This window comes from Cervus canadensis, chromosome 21 (assembly GCF_019320065.1).
Source record: "Cervus canadensis isolate Bull #8, Minnesota chromosome 21, ASM1932006v1, whole genome shotgun sequence".
Classification (NCBI taxonomy): domain Eukaryota; kingdom Metazoa; phylum Chordata; class Mammalia; order Artiodactyla; family Cervidae; genus Cervus; species Cervus canadensis.
The window spans coordinates 17997769-18017512 of NC_057406.1; the positions used below are offsets into that span (position 1 = coordinate 17997769).

General features: G+C 41.0%; 1 protein-coding gene and 1 long non-coding RNA gene across 2 annotated transcripts; both read right to left on the bottom strand.

Annotated features, from left to right (window-relative positions):
* Nucleotides 1–415: 415 nt before the first annotated feature.
* Nucleotides 416–2149, bottom strand: LOC122423030 (negative elongation factor D-like). The gene has a single exon (XM_043439749.1). It carries the CDS (start codon nucleotides 2147–2149, stop codon nucleotides 416–418), a length of 1734 nt encoding a protein of 577 aa, XP_043295684.1.
* A 1279-nt stretch (nucleotides 2150–3428) lies between these two features.
* LOC122423775 lies at nucleotides 3429–18228 on the bottom strand. Its single transcript, XR_006264218.1, has 3 exons — nucleotides 18168–18228; nucleotides 15709–15727; nucleotides 3429–3439 (listed from the first exon to the last, which is right to left on the bottom strand). It is a non-coding gene; the product is annotated as an uncharacterized LOC122423775 (long non-coding RNA).
* Nucleotides 18229–19744: the final 1516 nt, after the last annotated feature.

The following is a 19744-nucleotide window of genomic DNA, read 5'->3' on the forward strand; positions in this document are numbered from 1 at the left end:
TTATTCTTGGAAAATTAAAGCAATTACAATAATATGAAGTAACCAATCAGGTCGTGTGAAAAAAGCTAAGTCAACTTTACAAATAATTCATCTTAGTGCCTCAGTTTCTGAACTTCCACCATTTGGGGGCTCACAGTTGGGTGGAAGAAGTAAGGGGAACCTGTTTCTAATATTGGGGGAATGAATATGGTAAACAGGATTTAAGGGCAGCCCTGGGTTTACCAGGAGTGGGGACTGTTCTAAGATTGCTAACATTCTTTTTTTTTTTTTTTTAAACAAAAGTCCTCCACCACCTCCCACCAGAACCCATTTCCAAGGTGTTGACTGGGCCTCTATTCACCAGTAGCTTCTACAAAAGGGTCCTCCACAGTGGGTCTGCTGGAATGTTCTGCCGTGGGTTTGGCGTTGCTCTGACTCAGTTCAGCAGCATGAAGTTAGATTGGCAGTGAGCTATGAACTCCATCACAGGGTCATGTTCACCTGCCCTTTTCAGGGTGCTGGTGATGCTGTCGTTTTCCAGGATGGGCAGGAAAAGCTGCACAAAATCAGAGGTGTAGGGAGGGCTGATCATATCCAGCACCTCAGTCACAAAATAGCGGATAAGAGACAGGTCGATGTCCAGCTTCTCCAGACACCTGCGGATGTAGGCGACCACGGGGAGCACATGGCCACAACTCAGCAGGTGCACCATCCTGTCCAGGAGGGTCTTCTTCACCTCGAGCTGCTTCAAGGCATCCAGCTCGGGGTACTCAGTCTCCAAGAGCTTGATCAGCAGCTGCAAGATGTGAGGGTGCAGGAGGGGATGGCAGGTGCTGACCTCGTCTAGCAGGGCCAGGGGCACCGGAGTGGGGTGGGTGTGCCGCTCAAAGAACTTGGGCTTTGACACGGTCCAGTCCACCCACGTCAGCACACCCACCGCCACCACTGGAAATCTGATGCACCTATAGAGGGTGCCCAGCTTGGCCAGGAGCTCACTCGCCCCTGTGTTCTCAGCGCAGCACCAACTGTGAACAGTTTCAATAGCCTTCGCCGTTGCCTTCAGCTCATCTTGATTGATGCTCAGGCGCTTGTTCTTCTTCCAGATCTCCACCACGCTGGCCGCATAGGCCAAGAGATGGATATACTTGTGCTTGTGGTCTGGGTTGATCCTGGCCCCGGGTTTAAAGAGCGATTGCATGAACAGGTCCAGGAAGGCGGGCGCCCGGATGAGCTCGACAGGAGGCGGGTCCCTGCTGGTAACAAACAGGTTGTAGAGGACGGTGATGTCGGCTGGATTCAGGGCCCCCTTGGACAGCATGGCCCCCAGGGCCTGGCACAGCTGGGGGTAGGAGGCACCTCTGCCCAGGGCAAGCGGGATGCGACTGCCATCGTGGCCACTCTCCTGGGCGAAGCGCTGGACCTCCTGGGCGACCCTGCGCACCGCTCCGCCCCGCTGGCCTTCCCGGGCCAGCACGGCCATCAGGACCTGAGCCAGCATGTACGTGTGCTCCCCGTAGCACACCATCTTAGCAAACTGAGGCAGGTTTTCTGCGAGGTTGGCTTCTCCTCCATCCAAAATGGTAGCTAGAGAGCTCCCGAGAACTCTAGAGAACACTTCCAGCTGCTGGCAGGCTGCCACCACGCCAGTGATCTCACCTTGGTATCCTGCATCGGAAATGAGCTTGACCGTGAATTTCAGCATCAAACAGTCTGGATGTGCTTCCATCAGCCGGTAAACAAGATCCCTCCAGGTGGGATGTGCAATCATTTCTTCCAGCCAGGCGGGGGTCGCCCCTTCATTTGTAAAGATAGAATCTGCTTTGCGGGGGTCGAAGTGTTGCATCACTAAGTTCTTCAAATGGTTTTCCACAGTTTCCTGAACCTGCACTGGTTCCACCCCAGTCTGAATGAGCCACTGGGCCAGCAGGTTGATGGTCTGGGCCACAGCTGTGTAGTTGTCTGATAAGAGGCAGATCACCTCCTCTGGAGACCCTCCTGCCTGGAAATATCTCATCAGAGTGTTGAAGACAGAGGGCTCCATGATATAATCTGGGGTAGAAAATTTCTGCAGGCATTCTTGCTGGATCTGGGCGTCTTCTTCTCCCAGCACACCGTCTTCTGGCTGCTGGTCACCCCACTCGGCAGGGCTCCCAAAGTCATCCTGGTCCATGTCCATGTCCATGGTGGCACCAGGCGTGGTCCCCACTGGACTCTTTCGAAGCTGCCTGTTTAGGAAGGAATAACAGGATTGTCGTCACCTCTCTCTTCTTTTCAAGGCTTTGGTATGAAAAACTGATGTTTTTTTCTTTTTCAAAAATATTTATTAGTTTTATTTATTTGGCTGTACCGAGTCTTAGTTGGGGCATGCAGGACCTAGTTCCCTCACCAGGTAATGAACCCTGACCCCCTGAGTTGGGAGCATGGAGTCTTAGCCACTGGACCATCACGGAGTCACAAAATGGATGTTTCTTGATAGGAATATGAATTTACTGATTAGATCATAGGAGGGCAAGTTTCTTCTGTCTACTCTTAGAATTGCAGTCTGATGTTCCAGAGGTCATTTCATTGGCCAGTTGAGGTGCTTCTCTATAATGATCATGTGTTAAATTTATACTCCAATAAAATTATTACTATTTTTGAAAATTTGGAAAAACTTTACTTTCTCCAGACAACTAATATATTCTCTCAAAAATTAATCAACTGTCTTTTAGCTCTGACACTCTAGAGACCCAAATCAGTAATCCTTAATCAACTTTTGACTCAAAACTAGTTACTATGCTCAAATAGTTCTTATTTTTTATACTACTGCTATGCCTTTTCTTTCAGTGAACCTTCCATTCAATTTGGACTTTTAAAATCAATTTTATTATTTTTGTTTTCTTTGTATTACATATTTATTCACTTCACTATAATTTGAGCACTTTTCGGTGTGCTAGGCAATTGTATGTACAGTGAAAGGTTTAGGTTTTTTGCTAAAAACAAAGGTAAGTTTACATAAGGTTTTAAGTGGAAAAGTAACAGAAAATGGTTTTCTTTGAAAGAGATTGCGGCTGCTAAGGGAGAATGACTAGATGGGAGCCACTGTGGACAAGGGGGTACTAGGTGGACAGGTGTTAGTTAGGCTGTTAGTGGATGTGGGCTTTAGGGAGTGGGAATTGGGGGGAAATAGAGGACTGAGTGAGTGTTTCATTCACTTTTCTTCAACAGATTTCCAAAGATGAAGGTTTACCTGAGGGGAGACAGAAAGAAGAAAACAAAAAACAGAAGGCTTGGTAACTTACAGGGATAAGGCCTTTGGGGAACAGGAGGACTGCAGAGAGCACACAGTCACAGGTTGATCCACAGTCTGTCCCAATTCCTGAAAAATAAGAAAAAGAGCAGCTCAAACTCATACTGTTGGTAAGATTTGTGGTTAGGATCCACACCCATCTCTGCCAAGCTAAAAACCCTCATTATTATACTGTGGAATAAAATGCAGCAGCAAAAAAAATATGTGTGAAGTAGGACAATACACAACAACATGAAATGATATCCCAGCTATATCTGAGATAAATCAGATTAACACAGTAGAATAAGTTTCTTAAACTGAAAAACAGAGCCATTGAGTGTTCACATAATCAGAGGGCTTCCCTGGGAAATTCTCCTAACATTCAAATAATAATTAAACGCTTCACAAACTCTCCTCAAGTACAGAAGAGCAAGAAAGACTCCCAGCTCACTCTAAGAGGCCAGTATTCATTACCCTGTGTTATCAAACAGGGTTCTACTAGAGAAACCAAACCCGTAGGAGATGTGTATTAAGAGATTTCTCACAAGGAATTGGCTTACATCACTGAGGGAACTGTCTAGGCAAGCCTGAGATCCTTGGGGCAGCCGTCAGAAAAGGCAGACTGGCATTCTTTGGTACCAAGGATGCTGCTTGCCCCAGACAGAATGTATTCTCTTTAGGGAAACCTCAACTCGACTCTTAAAGCCTTAATTAATTAGATCAGGCTAATTGGTTTATCTAGGATCATCTTGCTTCTTTAAATTGATACAGATTTTAATTACATCAAATACCTATAGCCTCCAAGATTCCACAAAACCACACCTTGATGCCTGAGCCACACAGAGGAATCCCAAGAAAACTACTGACTAATATCCTTTATGAATACAGGGAAAAAAATCATCAGTAAAATCCCCACAATCTGAATCAGGCAAGGTAAGGATTATACACCATGACTCAGCAGAATTTATATCAGAAGTGTGAGGTTGATTAGATTTATGAAAAACAATCAATATAACGTATCAATAGGATAAGGGACAAAAACCACATCATCATCTCAACAGAGGCTGAAAAATCTGTTTCTAAATGTTAAACATAGAGTTGCCATATGAGGAGTCGTGTCCGACTCTCGTGACCTCATGGAGTAAAGCCCACCAGGCTCCTTTGTCCATGAATTTCTCCAGGCAAGAGTACTGCCATTTCCTTCTCCAGGGGATCTTCCCAACCCAGGGATTTTACCCCAGTCTCCTATATTGCAGGCAAATCCTTTACCAACTGCGCCACCTGAGAAGCCCTATGGCTCATCCAGTCCTTTCAGATAGGATATGCAGGAGAAATGACAACCTAGCTCCACACAAAAAACTTTTCAGGTGAGCATAGCAATGTTACTCACAATGGCCACAAGGTAGAAACACCCAAATGTCCCTCAGCTGATGAATGGATGAACAAAGCATGGTATACAGTGGAATATTATCTAGTCATGAAGAGGAATAAACTACTAATTCATGTTCAGCATGGATGAATCCTGGAAAGTTGCAAAGTGAAAGAATCCAGGTACAAGAGGTCATGAACTATATAATTCCACTTAATGAAACAGTCAGCACAGGCAAATTTGTAGAGATAGAAAATCAATTAGGTTGTCAGAAAATAGTGTGGGGCAGGATGGAAAGTGTCTGCTAATAGACTTCTTTTAGAGTGATGAAAATGCTCTGGAATTAGATAGTGGGGTGGCTGTACAACATTGTGAATATGCTAATAAACCACTGAATTTTATACCTTAAAAGAGTGAATTTTATGGTTTGGACGTTGTGTCCAGTTTTTTAAAGGGCTCACACAGTCCAGGAGTATAGACCAGACTTCAACTAAATTGCTTAGGCATGTGAAACAATTATTTACATTTGAATAAGCTAATAATTATATTTTAAAAATTGCAACTTCAAACTTGTGGGATTCAAATAATTAATTAGTTATAGCTGTCATTTAATATTACTAATATGATTGGTTATATTAGTCTCCTCTGTCATTTCCATCCACCATATAGACAAACTAATTATTACCAGGTTTGGGAGGAAAAAACAAAACTCCGTTGAATATCACAAGGCTCTTTTGCTATCACCCCATTTTTAACATTTCTTTTACAGGAAAACTCTTTAAAAGGGTTATTTGTCTTTGCTGTGTGGTGATCTTTTTTTCCTGCACATTCTCTCTTGAATTTACGCCAATCAGGTCTCACCTCCAACCTACATAGACACCCAAACTGTGAAAGTCACAAATCCATGATCTTAACATTGCAAAAATCGAGTGATCAATTCCCAGCCCTCTCTTACTTGGAATATCTGGAGCTCTGTCCACCTTGAAAGGCTTTCTTCTCAGGGCTCCCAGGACCCAGCCCTCTCCTGAGATTCCTTCTTTGTCAGTGGCAGCTCCTTCCAAGTGTTCTTTGCTTCTTCTTCTCTCTCCCTCTCTCTGACTGTGAACCTACTGTGTCTTGCAAGGTGACATCTCCAGAGCTCTGCATTCCTATATATACTGTCCAGGCATGAAAATCTAATCATAATGATTTTTTTACCACCTACATGGTGATTAGATTTGGATTTGAATCTCCAGGCTTGTATATCCAAAGTCCCAGCTCAGTATCCCTGTTTGAGTGTCTTATAGGTCATAAGTCAAACTTAAAACTCCCACCTCAATCCTGACGTCCTGCCCTGACCCCTCTCAGGCCTCACGGCTTAAGTAAAGCCGATCCATTAGTCCAGTTGATTGAGTCAAGAGCCTTAGTATTTCTGACTCCTTTCTCTCCTTTCTCTTGGTCCAAGCTCAACTTGTGAGAAGAAAATGTAAGTTGGCCCCTTGCTGTTTCTGACTTCTATTAACACTTTCCTTCCTGTATATGACCCAACAATCCCACTCCTGAGTATATATCTAAATAAAAACATAATTTGAAAGGATATATGCTCCTGCATGATCGTTGCTGCACTGTTCACAATAACCAGGACATGGAAGCAACCTATTCATAAATGTCCATTGATAGAGGAATGGATAAAGAAGATGTAAGTCATATGTATGATGGAATATTACTCAGCCATAAAAACAATGCCACTTGCAATGACATGGATAGACCTAGAAATTGTCATAATGAGTGAAGTATGTCAGGCAGAGAGAGACAAATATATGATATTGCTAATATGTGAAATCTAAAAACAACGTGCAGATGAACCTATTTACAAAACAAATTGAGTCACAGACATAGAAAAGGAATTTATGGTTACCAAAGGTGGGGGAGAGATAAATTAGGAGATTGGGATTGACATATATACACTAATATATACAAAATAGATAACTAATAACCATGTATAGCACAGGGATGTCTATTCAATACTCTGTAATGTTCTATATGGAAATGGAATCTAAAGAGGAGTGGGTATATGTATAAATGTCTCACTTTGCTGTACAGTAGAAATTAACACAACATTCTAAATCAACTATACTCCAATAAAAAACTAAAAACAAAACCCCAAACCATTTTCCTTCACTCACTTTGCTCCATCCTCTCTGGTTGCTTTGCTGTTCAGCTAACAAGCCAGGCATGATCCCAGATTAGGCCTTCGCACTTGCTGTTTGCTCTGCCTGCCTAGAAAGTTATTTCTCCAGATTAAAAGCAAGACTTGCTCTCTCATCTTCTTCTGGTTTCTTTTCAAGTACTTTTAGTCACAAGGCATGTGACCAGAGTTGAGCCTGAAGTCAGTGGTTGGAGAAGACGATCAAGGGTTTGGGATTAGAGTGTGAGGGTTAATGGAATCTCCCAGGTTTGTCTTTGAAAAAGCAAATGCTTGTTGGCCTGTGTCAGCTCTGAATTGCAGCTCACGGGATTCTTGCTGTGTCATGAAGAAGATTTCCTTGCAGCACCTGGACTCTCTAGTTGTGTGTCGGCTTCCGTAGGGTCAGAGTGTGAGCTCCCTAAGGTAGACACAGGCTTACCTGCCCTGAGGTATGTAGGATCTTCCCAAACCTGTGTCCCCTGCATTGGCAGGCAGATTCCCAACCACTGGAATTATTTCCCACAATCCTTTATTTTTCTTTTTTTTTTTGCTTTATTTTTCTACCCTCACATATTTGTAAACTGCTATTGAGAAGTCTTCCTGATCTCTCACTATTAAATAATTTATCCATTCAAAATTATTTATGGAAAAAAAAGAATATTTTCCTCTTACTAAATATTTTTCAAAATATTGGGTTCCTCTGGTGGCTCAGACGGTAAAGAATCTGCCTGCAGTGCAGGAGACTTGGGTTCGATCCCTGGGTCAGGAAGATCCCCTGGAGAAGGGAATGGCAACCCACTCCCATTCTTGCCTGGAAATCCCATGGACAGAGGAGCCTGGCAGGCTACAGTCCATGGGGTCACATAGAGTTGGGTAAGTTTTAGTGATTACATAATAACCTATTCTATGGTCTATAGCATCACACATCAGTTCCTTAAGACATTTTTGTGCTCTTTACAATGTTTCATACTTGTAAACATATAATTACCTATCACATACATTATTGTTTGTATTATATCTATTTGTAATTCAAATGAGAGGCATTGTCTTACAGTTTCAAAAGTATTCCTGGGTTTAGCCATCATGTTTTCATAGACATGAGGCAAACTGTCTCAAGAGGACAGGGCCCCAGCGAGGAGAGCAAGCACGAACACACAAACACATCATTGTCCATCTGTGTTTCCTGGACTGAAAGTTGAAACAACAGAAAAGACAAGTGTCAACCACACACCAGGAAACTGCATGTCCAATAAGGATGACAGGTTTCCGTGTGTGTTGGCTGTATAATTAATTATGATGGCTTCATGCTTCAAAGCTATGGTTTTTCCTTTAGTCATGTATGGATGTGAAGTTGGACTATAAAGAAAGCTGAGGACCAAAGAATTGATGCTTTTGAACTGTGGTGTTGGAGAAGACTCTGGAGAGTCTCTTAGACTGCAAGGAAATCCAACTCGTCCATCCTAAAGGAAATCAGTCCTGAATATTCATTGGAAGGACTGATGCTGAAGCTGAAATTCCAATACTCTGGCCACCTGATGCAAAGAACAGACTCATTTGAAAAGACCCTGATGCTGGGGAAGATTCAAGGCCAGAGGAGAAGGGATGACAGAGGATGGGATGGTTGGATGGCATCACCGACTCAATGGACATGAGTTTGAGCAAGCTCCAGGAGTTGGTGATGGACAGGGAAGCCTGGCGTGCTGCAGTCCATGGGGTCTCAAAGAGTCAGACATGACTGAGCAACTGAACTGAACTGAACATGCTTCAAGAAGGTGGCATCCACTGGCTTATGCTCAGGATGAGAACTTTTTTTTTGCCATGTTTCTGTCATCCAGTGTCCCATTCCTGGCAGTTCCAATAGTATGAGTATGGTAGACAGTTGCACAAGCAGTGAGAATCCTGCAGTTCGTTTATAGGAAAGCCTTAACCAGTCCTGGCAGGTTAGAAGTGAGGACACAGTTATGTGGTGCTGGGTAGGAAGGAGGACTTGTGCCGTAAGAGTAGGTTAAAAGCCACACGTGAGAACTTGACAGTATGAGATGATGTTATCCCTGGTTAGTCTACTGTGACCAGGTGCGTAGTCACTCAGTCGTATCAGACTCTTGCAGCCCCATGGATTGTAGCCCGCCAGGCTCCTCTGTCCATGGGATTTCTCAGGCAAGAATACTGGAGTGGGTTGCCATTTCCTCCTCCAGGGGATCTTCCCCACCCAGGGCTTAAACCTTGACCTCCCGAGTGTCTGGCGTCTCCTGCTGTAGCAGGCAGTTTCTTTACGACTAGCACCACCAACACTCCAACTGTAATTTGATGAAAGTCATTGGGCAGGAGCAAGCAATTTCATGGGTCTATCATTTTTTAATCTTAATCCAGGTTTCATGTTGGTTGTGGCTCTCAAAATGATTAGTGCAACAGTTAAGGCTTAGGGTCCTAGTGACCTTTGTGTTTATTAGAGATTTTAGCTCTTTTGCTCTTTGATGTCCCTTTGTTCTTCTTGAATATGTCAGTACATCAAGTATAAAAATGATAGTGTGAGACTTCCCTGGTGGTCCAGTTGTTAAGACTCCATGCTTCCACTGCAAAGGGCACAGGTTTGATCCCTGATTGGGGAAGTAAGTTCCCACATGTTTCGAGGTGTGGCCAAGAATTAATAAATATGATAGTGCAAAAATGATTGTACACTAAAACTTACAGAGTTGTGTTACTCTGAGCTATTTTCTTCTGCCTCTGACTGTTTCTGGTATGAAAACAGATGACTTCCAGTGAGAAATTATTAAGCTATTTCTTTTTAACTATAACTAAACCATCTGCAAAAATAAACTTTTATACATTCATTAAAGAAACACTTATTTACAAGATGATATGAATGGATCCACATGGATATTTTAATTGTGTGAAATTCATTGAAAAATGAGAAAGGACCTCCAGGGTTGGCCTCACTGTCTTCACTAGCTACCAGATTTCCTACATCGTGACTTTAAGAAATAAGGCATCCTAATTTGCATAAAATGTGGGACAAGCTTGATTGTTCAACCCTCTTTATTCATATAGGCAGACCACATATATAAAATGGGGGAGTGATAATCTGAGACCCCATCAAACAATACTCTATTCGTGTAAATTTTGTCATTGCATAAGTCAATTTGGGTTTTTTTTTTTCTTAGTTCAAGTTTGACCTAATACATTTTCTACGTTCCAAGGAAAGATATTGGGGAATATGTGGGAGGGGTAGAGTTTAGCCCTGCTGGCCTGCCCACTCCCTCTCGCACGGACAGTGAAAGTGTTAGTCTCTCAGTCCCGTCTGACTCTTTACGACCCCATGGACTGTAGACCAATTTCTTGAACTGTAGACCAATTTCATGGACTTTGAACCTCCAGACTTCTCTGTCCATGGAATTTTCCAGGCAAGAATACTGGAGTGGGTTGCTTTTCCCTTGCTGTAGGGGATCTTCCCGACCCAGGGATAAAACCTGGGCCTCCCGCATTGCAGGCAAATTCTTTACCATCTGAGCCACCAAGGAAGCATGTCCCTCTTCCATGCTAGGGCTCAACTCTAATGTCCTCCCTCATCCCTGCAGTGGTCTTTTCTCAGGCATGACTGGTTCTGACTGTGCACCACCAGGACAAGAACATCCCCATCTGACTGGGCTTGTGCGCCTGACTGCCAGCGCCCAGGCTAGGCTAATCTTGTCGCCTGCCCCTCCCTGTGACCAAGCTCCTGACACTTAGTTGATTTTGATGGTATTTTTCCCCATTTGATTAACTCTCCTTTATCTTTCACTAAAAAGAGAGAAAGATCTGACTGGGGAGCTAGTCCCTCTATCTTTCTCAGCTTTGAAGTCACAGTCATGGTGGCAAGCCCTGATCCTAAATTGACCTAAACTCCCTACATGCACCCCAGTTCCCCTTCTCTCATTGTGATCTGAGACCTTGGCAAAATCTAAACCTAAGACCATATTGTGGTCACAATCTATGAAGGCCGATCTTGCTTTGTTGTTGTTCAGCCACTCAGTGGTGTCTGACTCTCTGTGATCCCATGGACTGCAGCACACCAGGCTTCCCTGTCCTTCACCATCTCCCAGAGCTTGCTCAAACTCATGTCCATTGAATTGGTGATGCCATCCAGCCATCTCATCCTCTGTCGTCTCCTTCTCCTCCTGCCCTCTGTCTTTCCCAGCATCAGGGTTTTTTCCAATGAGTCAGCTCTTTGCATCAGGTGGCCAAAGTATTGGAGCTTCAGCTTCAGCATCAGTCCTTCCAATGAATATTCAGGGTTGATTTCCTTTAGGATTGACTGGTTGGATCTCCCTGAAACCCAAGAGACTCTCCAGAGTCTTCTCCAACACCACAGTTCAAAAGCCTCAATTCTTCAGCACTCAGTCTTTTTTATGGTGCAACTCTCACATCCATACATGACTACTGGAAAAACTGTAGCTTTGACTATGCCAATGGACCTTTGTCGGCAGAGTAATAACTCTGCTTTTTAATACGCTGTCTAAGTTTGTATTAGCTTTTCTTCCAAGGAGCAAGCATCTTTTAATTTCATGGCTGTAATCACCATCCGCAGTGATTTTGGAGCCCAAGAAAATAAAAGTCTGTCACTGTTTCCATTGTTTCCCCATCTATTTGCCAGGTCTCTGAAACCTTGGTTTCCTGCATTGCAGGCAGATTCTTTACCATCTGAGCTGCCAGGGAAGCCCTTGCTTTATATCATGTCTAAAAACAGTTGTATTATTTTGATGGCACTTATTAAACAGCATTGGATTCAAAGAGGAAAGGAGGAGGAGGAATAAATTTGGAATTAGGGATTAACAGATACACACTACTATACATAAAATAAATGGCAACATCCTACCGTATCAATATCTTGTCGTAACCCATAATGGAAAAGAATCTGAAAAATAATCACTTTGATGTACACCTGAAACACTGTAACTCAATTATACTTCAATAAAAAAAGTTGTGTTATTTCAATGTCAATTTTATTTATTACCTTAGATATATTTTGTATTTAGAATATACTTTTTGGTGTAAAGATCCTAAAACTTTTATGACTTTGCATACATATAAGCATACAAACACATCTGATGAAAAAATTGTGTATGTATTTTGCTTAGACACAAACATAATAGGTTTATCTTATTTTAAAATTTTTAATTATTTATTTATTTGACTGCACCGGATCTTCGTTTCAGCATGTGGGATTTTAGTTGTGGCTTGTGGAATCTAGTTCCCCGACCAGGGATTGACAAACCCAGGCCCCCAGACAAACCCAGGTCTCAGAGTCTTAGCCACTGGACCACCAGTGAAGTCTTGATTTTGCTTATTTTATCTGACTAGGTAAAACACATAAAAACAGACTATTTCATGCCTCATACTCTTTCTAATGCAAAATTTATCAAACATATTGTATTGAAGGACCTGTCAAAGTTTATTTACTCCTCCATGAAAACCCCATCAAGGAATTATCAGAGTGCCCACTCACCAGGACTTGGGAAATAACGTTTATATACATCAAGTGAAGAATTTACAGCTTCCCCAGTAAGTACAGGTTGTCATTGACTGCTGCTGTTTTATTCGTATAGTCATAAAAACATCATGTTTTTATTAACCAACATGAATTAAATTTAAAGTACAATGCTTTGTAGTGATCTTCCCAGAAATACCATTAACAGAAATAATAGGTGTATCTGAGAAGCCAACTGTAAGCAGATAGATCTGTGGCTCTTGGTCAGTTCCAGGAACCCCCGACCTGGGTGCTTGTTTTAGCAGAGAGCTCCAACATGAAGGTTCTTTTTTTTTTTTCAGGAGGGTTCTAAACACAGAGGTGAGGGATCTTTTTTTTTCTCAAGCAATAATCTGTGAATCTCAGCATTCCATACAAGATACAGAGCCACCATTTGCTCATTTCTCAGTTGGAGGACCAAATTTTTTTTTTTCTCCATTCTAGTTGTCATAAAAAAATCTCTGATTTATATATATATATATATAGCATCAGGCTTCTCTGGTGACTCAGTCGTAAAAAATCTGCCTGCCAGTGCAGGAGATGCAGTTTCCATTCCTGGGTCAGGAAGATCCCCTGAAGAAGGAAATGGCAACCCAGTCCAGTATTCTTGCCTGGAAATCCTGTGGATAGAGGAGCCCGGAGGGCTGCAGTCTATGAGATTGTAAACAGTCGGATATGATTTAGCGACTAAACATCAACAATTTTATATATATATACACACACACACACACACACATACATATAAATGAATCACATTACTGTCCATTAGAAATTAGCACAACATTGTAAATAAACTGTACTTCAGTAAAATAAAATTTTTAAAAACTTTCTGATTTTTGTAATTCCCTGGATGTCCAGTGGTTAGGACTCCTCACTTTCACTGCCAAGAGTACAGATTCAGTCTTGGTTAGGGAACTAAAATCTCACTAGCTGCACAGCACAGCCAAAAATTAAAAAGAAAAGATACAAAGAAATAAAACAGTTCTGCTTTTAAGTTTTTTCCTATTGTTATTTTTAAGCTTCTCAGAACTGTTTCTTTTCCTGTGTTCAGCTTTGAGAATGCTAACCTTCATGACAAAAAGTTGTTGGTAAAAAGAATCTTGGAAATATATAAAAGAAGATACTCTATCTCTCCTGAAACTACAAAAATCAGCTGATACAGTTCTGAATCATAAAACTCTCCTTGCACAACATGTCCACACTCCTTTGGAATGCCAGGACCTCCTGTTTTGTACTTATCTCACCCTAGCTACTCAAGTCATTATTCTGGGAATTCTCATGGCTGTTGGTTGCATCACCACTATTTCCCTCAGAGCTTGATTTTTCCCGTCAGCATGCAAACATGAGCCATCTGGGGATATTTGATTGTAGCCATTAAAATTCCTTAAGCTATTCACTTTTTTCCCAGTTGGCTCTAAAAAATGAGAGAATTGAAATTCTTGATGTAACTGTGCTCAAATAAGAGTCTCAGTATTAAAAAAAAAAAAATCTCAGTATTGGGCCTCACCCAATGCCTCATGAATCAGCATTTGCCTTTAAACAAGATCCCTGGGTGGGAGGGATTAAACTTGAAAGCTTTTGCACAGCAAAGGAAACTATAAGCAAGGTGAAAATACAACCTTCAGAATGGGAGAAAATAATAGCAAATGAAATAACTGACAAAGGATTAATTTCCAAAATATACAAGCAGCTCATACAACTTGATACCAGAAAAACAACCCAATCAAAAAGTGGGAAAAAGACCTAAGCAGATATTTCTCCAAAGAAGACATACAGATGGCTAATGAACACATGAAAAGATGCCCAACATTGCTCATTATTAGAGAAATGCAAATCAAAACTACAGTGAGATATCACCTCACACCCATCAGAATGGCCATTATCAAAAAGTCTACAAACAATAAATGCTGGAGAGGGTGTGGAGAAAAGGGAATGCTCTTGCACTGTTGATGGAAGACGTTATGGAGATTCCTTAAAAATCTAGGAATAAAACCACAATATGACTCAGGCATACACCCTAAGGAAACCAAAATTGAAAAAGACACATGTATCTGATTGTTCATTGCAGCACTGTTTACAACAGCTAAAATATGGAAGCAACCTAGATGTCCATCTACAGATGAATGGAGAAAGAAGCTATGGTACATATACAGAATGGAGTATTACTCAGTCATAAAAAGGAACACATTTGAGTCCATTCTAATAAGTTGGATGAACCTAGAACCTATTATACAGAGTGAAGTAAGTCAGAAAGAGAAAGATAAATATCATATTCTGATGCATATATACGGAATCTAGAAAAATGGTACTGAAGAATTTATTTACAAGGCAACAATGGAGAAACAGACATAGAGAATAGACGTATGGACATGGTGGGGGAGATGTATGGAAAGAATAACATGGAAACTTACATAACCATATGTGAAATAGATAGCCAACAGGAGTTTGCTGTGTGGTTCAGGGAACTCAAACAGGGGCGCTGTATCAGCCTAGAGGGATGGGATGGGGAGGGAGATGGGAGGGAGGTTCAAAAGGGAGGGGATATATGTATACCTATAGCTGAATCATGCTGAGGTTTGACAGAAAACAACAAAATTCTGTAAAGCAATTATCCTTCAATTAAAAAAAAATTAAATAAAAGAAAAAAAAATGTTGCAGGCAGATGCTACATTTCCAGATTTTAAGACTAATGAATTAACCTTAAAACAATGTTTTTCAAACTGCAGGTTGAAATCCATTAATTAAGTAAATAAATCATTTCAGAGGGTTAAAAAAAAAAAAAAAGATCCCTGGGTGAGTCATAAAATTTTGAAAAACTCTTGACTGTGTCCGTGGAATCAACTTGAGTAGCTTTAAGAAATCCTGATGTCCATAGACCAATTAAATCAGAACTTGGGGGAGTAGATCCCAGGGATCTGTGTTTTTTTAAGCTCCTGGTGACACCGGGGTTTCCCTTCCGAGTGGCTCAGATGGTAAAGAATCTTCCTCTAATGTAGGAGATCCAGGTTCAAACCCTAGGTTGGGAAGATCCCCTAGAGAAGGAAATGAGCACCCACTCCGGTATTCTTGCCTGGAGAATTCCATGGACAGAGGAGCCTGCGTCCATGGTGTTACAGAGCACAACTGAGCAACTAACAGTACTGACACCAATGTGTAGCCAAATGTGAGAACCACTGAACTAGACATATTTTCTTTTCCTGTGTCACTGATGATTGGTAAAATCTCTCTATGGAAAGAGGATTGAAGTCATGTTGAGCCCAGGAAAAAATAGAGACCCTTGCTGGTTTCTTATGTGGTATCAGCATTGACAAGGTCTGTCCTGAATTCCAGGACTTTTTTTTTTTAATTGAAGTGATTTACAATGTTGTCCTAATCTCTGCTGTATAGCAAAGTGACTGTATAGCAAATGTACACATAAGAACATTCTTTTTTTAAAATATTCTCTTCCATTATGGTTCATCCCAGGAGATTGGATATAGTTCCCTGTGCTATACAGTAGAACTTTGTTGTTTATTCATTCTAAATGTAAGAGTTTACACCAACGCCAAACTCCCAGTCTGTCCTTCTCCCTCCTCTATTTCCCCTTGGTAACCACAAGTGTGAGCTCTGTGTCTGTGAGTTTACTTGTGCTTTGTAGATACGTTCATTTGTGCCATATTTTAGATTCCACATGTAAGTGATATTGTGGTTTTTGTCTTTCTCTTTCTGACTTACTTCATTTAGTATGATAATCTCTAGTTACACCCATGTTGCTGCAAATGACATTATTTAATTCTTTTCATGGCTAAGTAATATTTCATTGTATATATGTATCACAGCTTCTTTTATTCATTCATCTGTCTATGAATGAATGTTTAGGTTCTTTCCATGTTTTGGCTATTGTGAATAATGCTGCTATGAAGATTTGTGTTTAGTCTCTAAGTCATGCCCAACTCTTTGCAACCCCATGGAATGGGTCTTTCCATGGGATTTCCCAGGCAAGAAAACTGGAGTGGGTTGCCATTTCCTTCTCCAGGGGATCTTCCCAACTCAGGGATCGAACCCGCCACTCTTAGGTTCTCCTGCACTGGGAAGCCATCTGAAAGAGTTTATTCCTCTGTAACTATTCAACCCTAAATACCACCAGCAAAGCTTTCAGCTCCAGTCTCTATAATAGTTAGTTATTTCACAATCAGGCTCATCATCAGGGAAAATCAGTAAGGGTATTTCCAGCATATCCAAAAACTTTCACACTTTCCTGAGTAAAATATTATTGTCTCCTAGTTAGTGATCTTGGACTTCCCTTGTGGCTCAGATGGTAAAGAATCCGCCTGCAATGCAGGAGGCCCAGTTTGATCCTCTGATCAGGAAGGTCCCTTGGAGAAGGGAACAGCTACCCACTCCAGGATTCTTGCCTGGAAAATGCCATAGACAGAGGAGCCTGGTGGACTACAGTCCATGGGGTCACAAAGAGTCAGACATGACTGAGCAACTAAAACTTCAGTGATTTTATTTTTTCATTTTTATTTTTTTCACTTCAGTGATTTTAATGGATCAGCCATACACACTGCTGGGAAATATCCACAAGCTATCAAAACAGCATTAGACTCAACATATTACTAAACACTTTTGCATAATAAATGGAATATTTTTGAGTGCAAAAATCGCAGGATATGTATTATTCCACATAGAAACAGTTAATGCTGGGCAATAAACACTTTAATTTTTTTTATAATTGATTAGTCAATTAAAATTATTTATTTTGGCTGCACTGGTCTTTCTAGTTGCAGCACAGGCTTAGTCATGGTATGTGGGATCTTCATTCACTGACCAGGGATTGAACCCAGGGCCCCTTGCGTTAGGAGCATGGAGTCTTATCCACCTAACCACCTGTGAAGTCCCAATAAACAAGTAGCTAATCATTTGAGTATGACACTCCTGGACTGTGTTCAAAGCCTCTCTGTGATCCATTTCCCCTCCCATCACCAGCTTTCCTTGAGTCATTCTAATCACCTAACCACTGAACTGCCAGGGAAGTCCAAAATAAGACAACTTTATTTTTTAATTTTTATTTATTTATTTATTTTTTAAGAGATATTTCTGCATTTATTACTTTTAGAATCCCTGTGTGAAGATTCGGGTCCCTGATGTTTCTTAAGGTTTGACTCTCCTTCAACCTTATACCCAGTTTGATTGCTTGAATACCTTCTTAATCCACCATAAATACCCTTATAATTACTGGGGCTGGAACTCTTACTTAAGGCCTGACTAATTTTATTACACGTAGAAAGCTGTTCCGTATTAGCTATATCATGACGTACATTGAACAGTGACGGTTGGACTACATCTCTTCCATTATCATCAACACTATACATCGTGGAATGGAGAGCAAATATCTTTTGCTGGAAGAATAATGACTTCCTGCTCACAGATCCCTCAAATTGAGTATATTGTGAGTTTTGTCCCTCATTTTTAAATTTCAGGTGTTCAGACATGCTTGAACCTATGTTTAAATGAAGGCTACGTTCAGAATTGTTTGAATGAGTATTTGCAGTAGAGACTAAATCACCTTCCAAATATACCACGTTTTCTTTCAGAGAACATGTATGTTTCTCAAGCTGAGGTGAATCTTTTCTTAAGAACTTACACTGCTCAGCAGACATTGAAGATTGAAGACTGAAATTGGTGTTTTCCACAATGTGACACATGTTGCTCATTTCTTTTTGCACTAATGTTTGCCTTATGTGTCACTGTCGCAATTTCTTTATGTCCATATAAACATGTCTGTCTTTCATATGCCCTCGTATATTCCCAGTGTTTTATTAAATTTCTGAGGTGAAATCTTTCATATATTCCTAGGTTTGCTTTTGGATACAAATCTTTTGCTTTTGGATACAAAGACCTGTTGAGGTCTTCTTTTCTCAGGATTCAAGGTTGAATTCTTTCTTCCTTTTGGTTTCTGCCCTTGGTTTCTGTGGCATCACATCACAGGTGTCTTGTGGAGACACACCTGGGTATATGGCTGCTGTCTCCACTCTCCTTATACTCCTGGGATCGTTCAATTGCTCCAGAAAGGTGACCAGATTCAGCCCAGAGACTACAAGCCCTGAGAAGCTGCCATTTCCTCCTCTTCTTCCTCCTGCTCTGCGTCTTCTTTGGGGATATTATGTCCCAAACTGGCATACAGACTGAGAAAATACCTTTAAAGGCACCCACACAGCTCTTTCACCTTCAACAGCTGACTCTGCCTCTGAGGGTCTTTGAAACAATGCAGCAGGAAGACCCGCTTCCAGGAGCCCTGAGCTTGAGCCCTCAGCTCTGCCTGCCCCAGAGCTCCAGAGCAAGGGTTGAGCCAAAATAAGACAACTTTAAAGCAGTAATTTAAACAAAATAACTTAGTTTGTGAATAATAATATTAAAAATAGTGCTATATTTCATTAATTCTAAGATGTCCCTTTTTCACATTTTAATAACTCAGAAATTGGATGTGTTTTATAGTCTAAACATCATAGTTTATTTTCTTTTTCATTTTCTGAGGAGTCCATTAAATGATAATCAATAACATTAGATTGATAAAATTATATAGAATTAGCTAGCATTATTTATTATGGACCCTTGCACTATTCTTAACACTTCTTTGTGTAGTCTTCTTCAATTTTTACACTAAATTAAGAAGGGTCAGGGACTTCTCTGGTGATCCAGGGGTTAAGACTTCATCTTCCAATGCTAAGGGTTTAATCCCCAGTCAGGGAGCTAACATCCCACATGCCTCATGGTCAAAAGAAAAACAAAACATAGAACAGAAACAATATTGTAACAAATTCAATACAGACTTTAAAAATGGTCTGTGTCAAAGTAAATCTTAAAAAAAAAAAAAGGATCAGATTGGTGTCTTAGAATAACAGTATGATAGATATCTATTATATTCAGTATAACAGAATAATAGACATCTGAGGAAAGGTTCTCTGAATATATTGTCTATCCCTTTCATGTAGTCAAACTGGTCCATAAGAAGTCAGTTACTGGTCTTTCCAGGTGGCGCTAGTGGTAAAGAACCCACTTGCTGATGCAGAAGACATGTAGTTCCATCTCTGGGAAGGGGAGATCCCCTGGAGGGTGGCATGGCAACCCACTCCAGTATTCCTGCCTGGAGAATCCCATGGACAGAGGAGCCTGGTGGGCTACAGCCCACGGGGTTGAAAAGAGTCGGGCATGACTGAATGACTAAGCACACACAAAGAAAAATATCCTTTCTGTGGAGTTTTCTTGATTCAACTAGTTGTAAAAATCCTTTGATTATGTTCCTTTGTTCTTCTTTTCCCATTTTAGAGACCTACAAAGAAATGTAAAGCAAAAATGCTAAAATATGTTTCTTCAATATGATATGAACTTTATTCCTTTCTTCCTATGGAAACTGTATTCCTTGTGTTTGTTCATCATTTAAAAGGAGGAAAAAATTTACTAAAATTTCTCCTGTAA

What these genes read in the sequence shown, in the direction of transcription:
- LOC122423030 (XM_043439749.1), bottom strand. Translation starts at nt 2,149, where the DNA reads ATGGACCAGGATGACTTTGGGAGCCCTGCCGAGTGGGGTGACCAGCAG.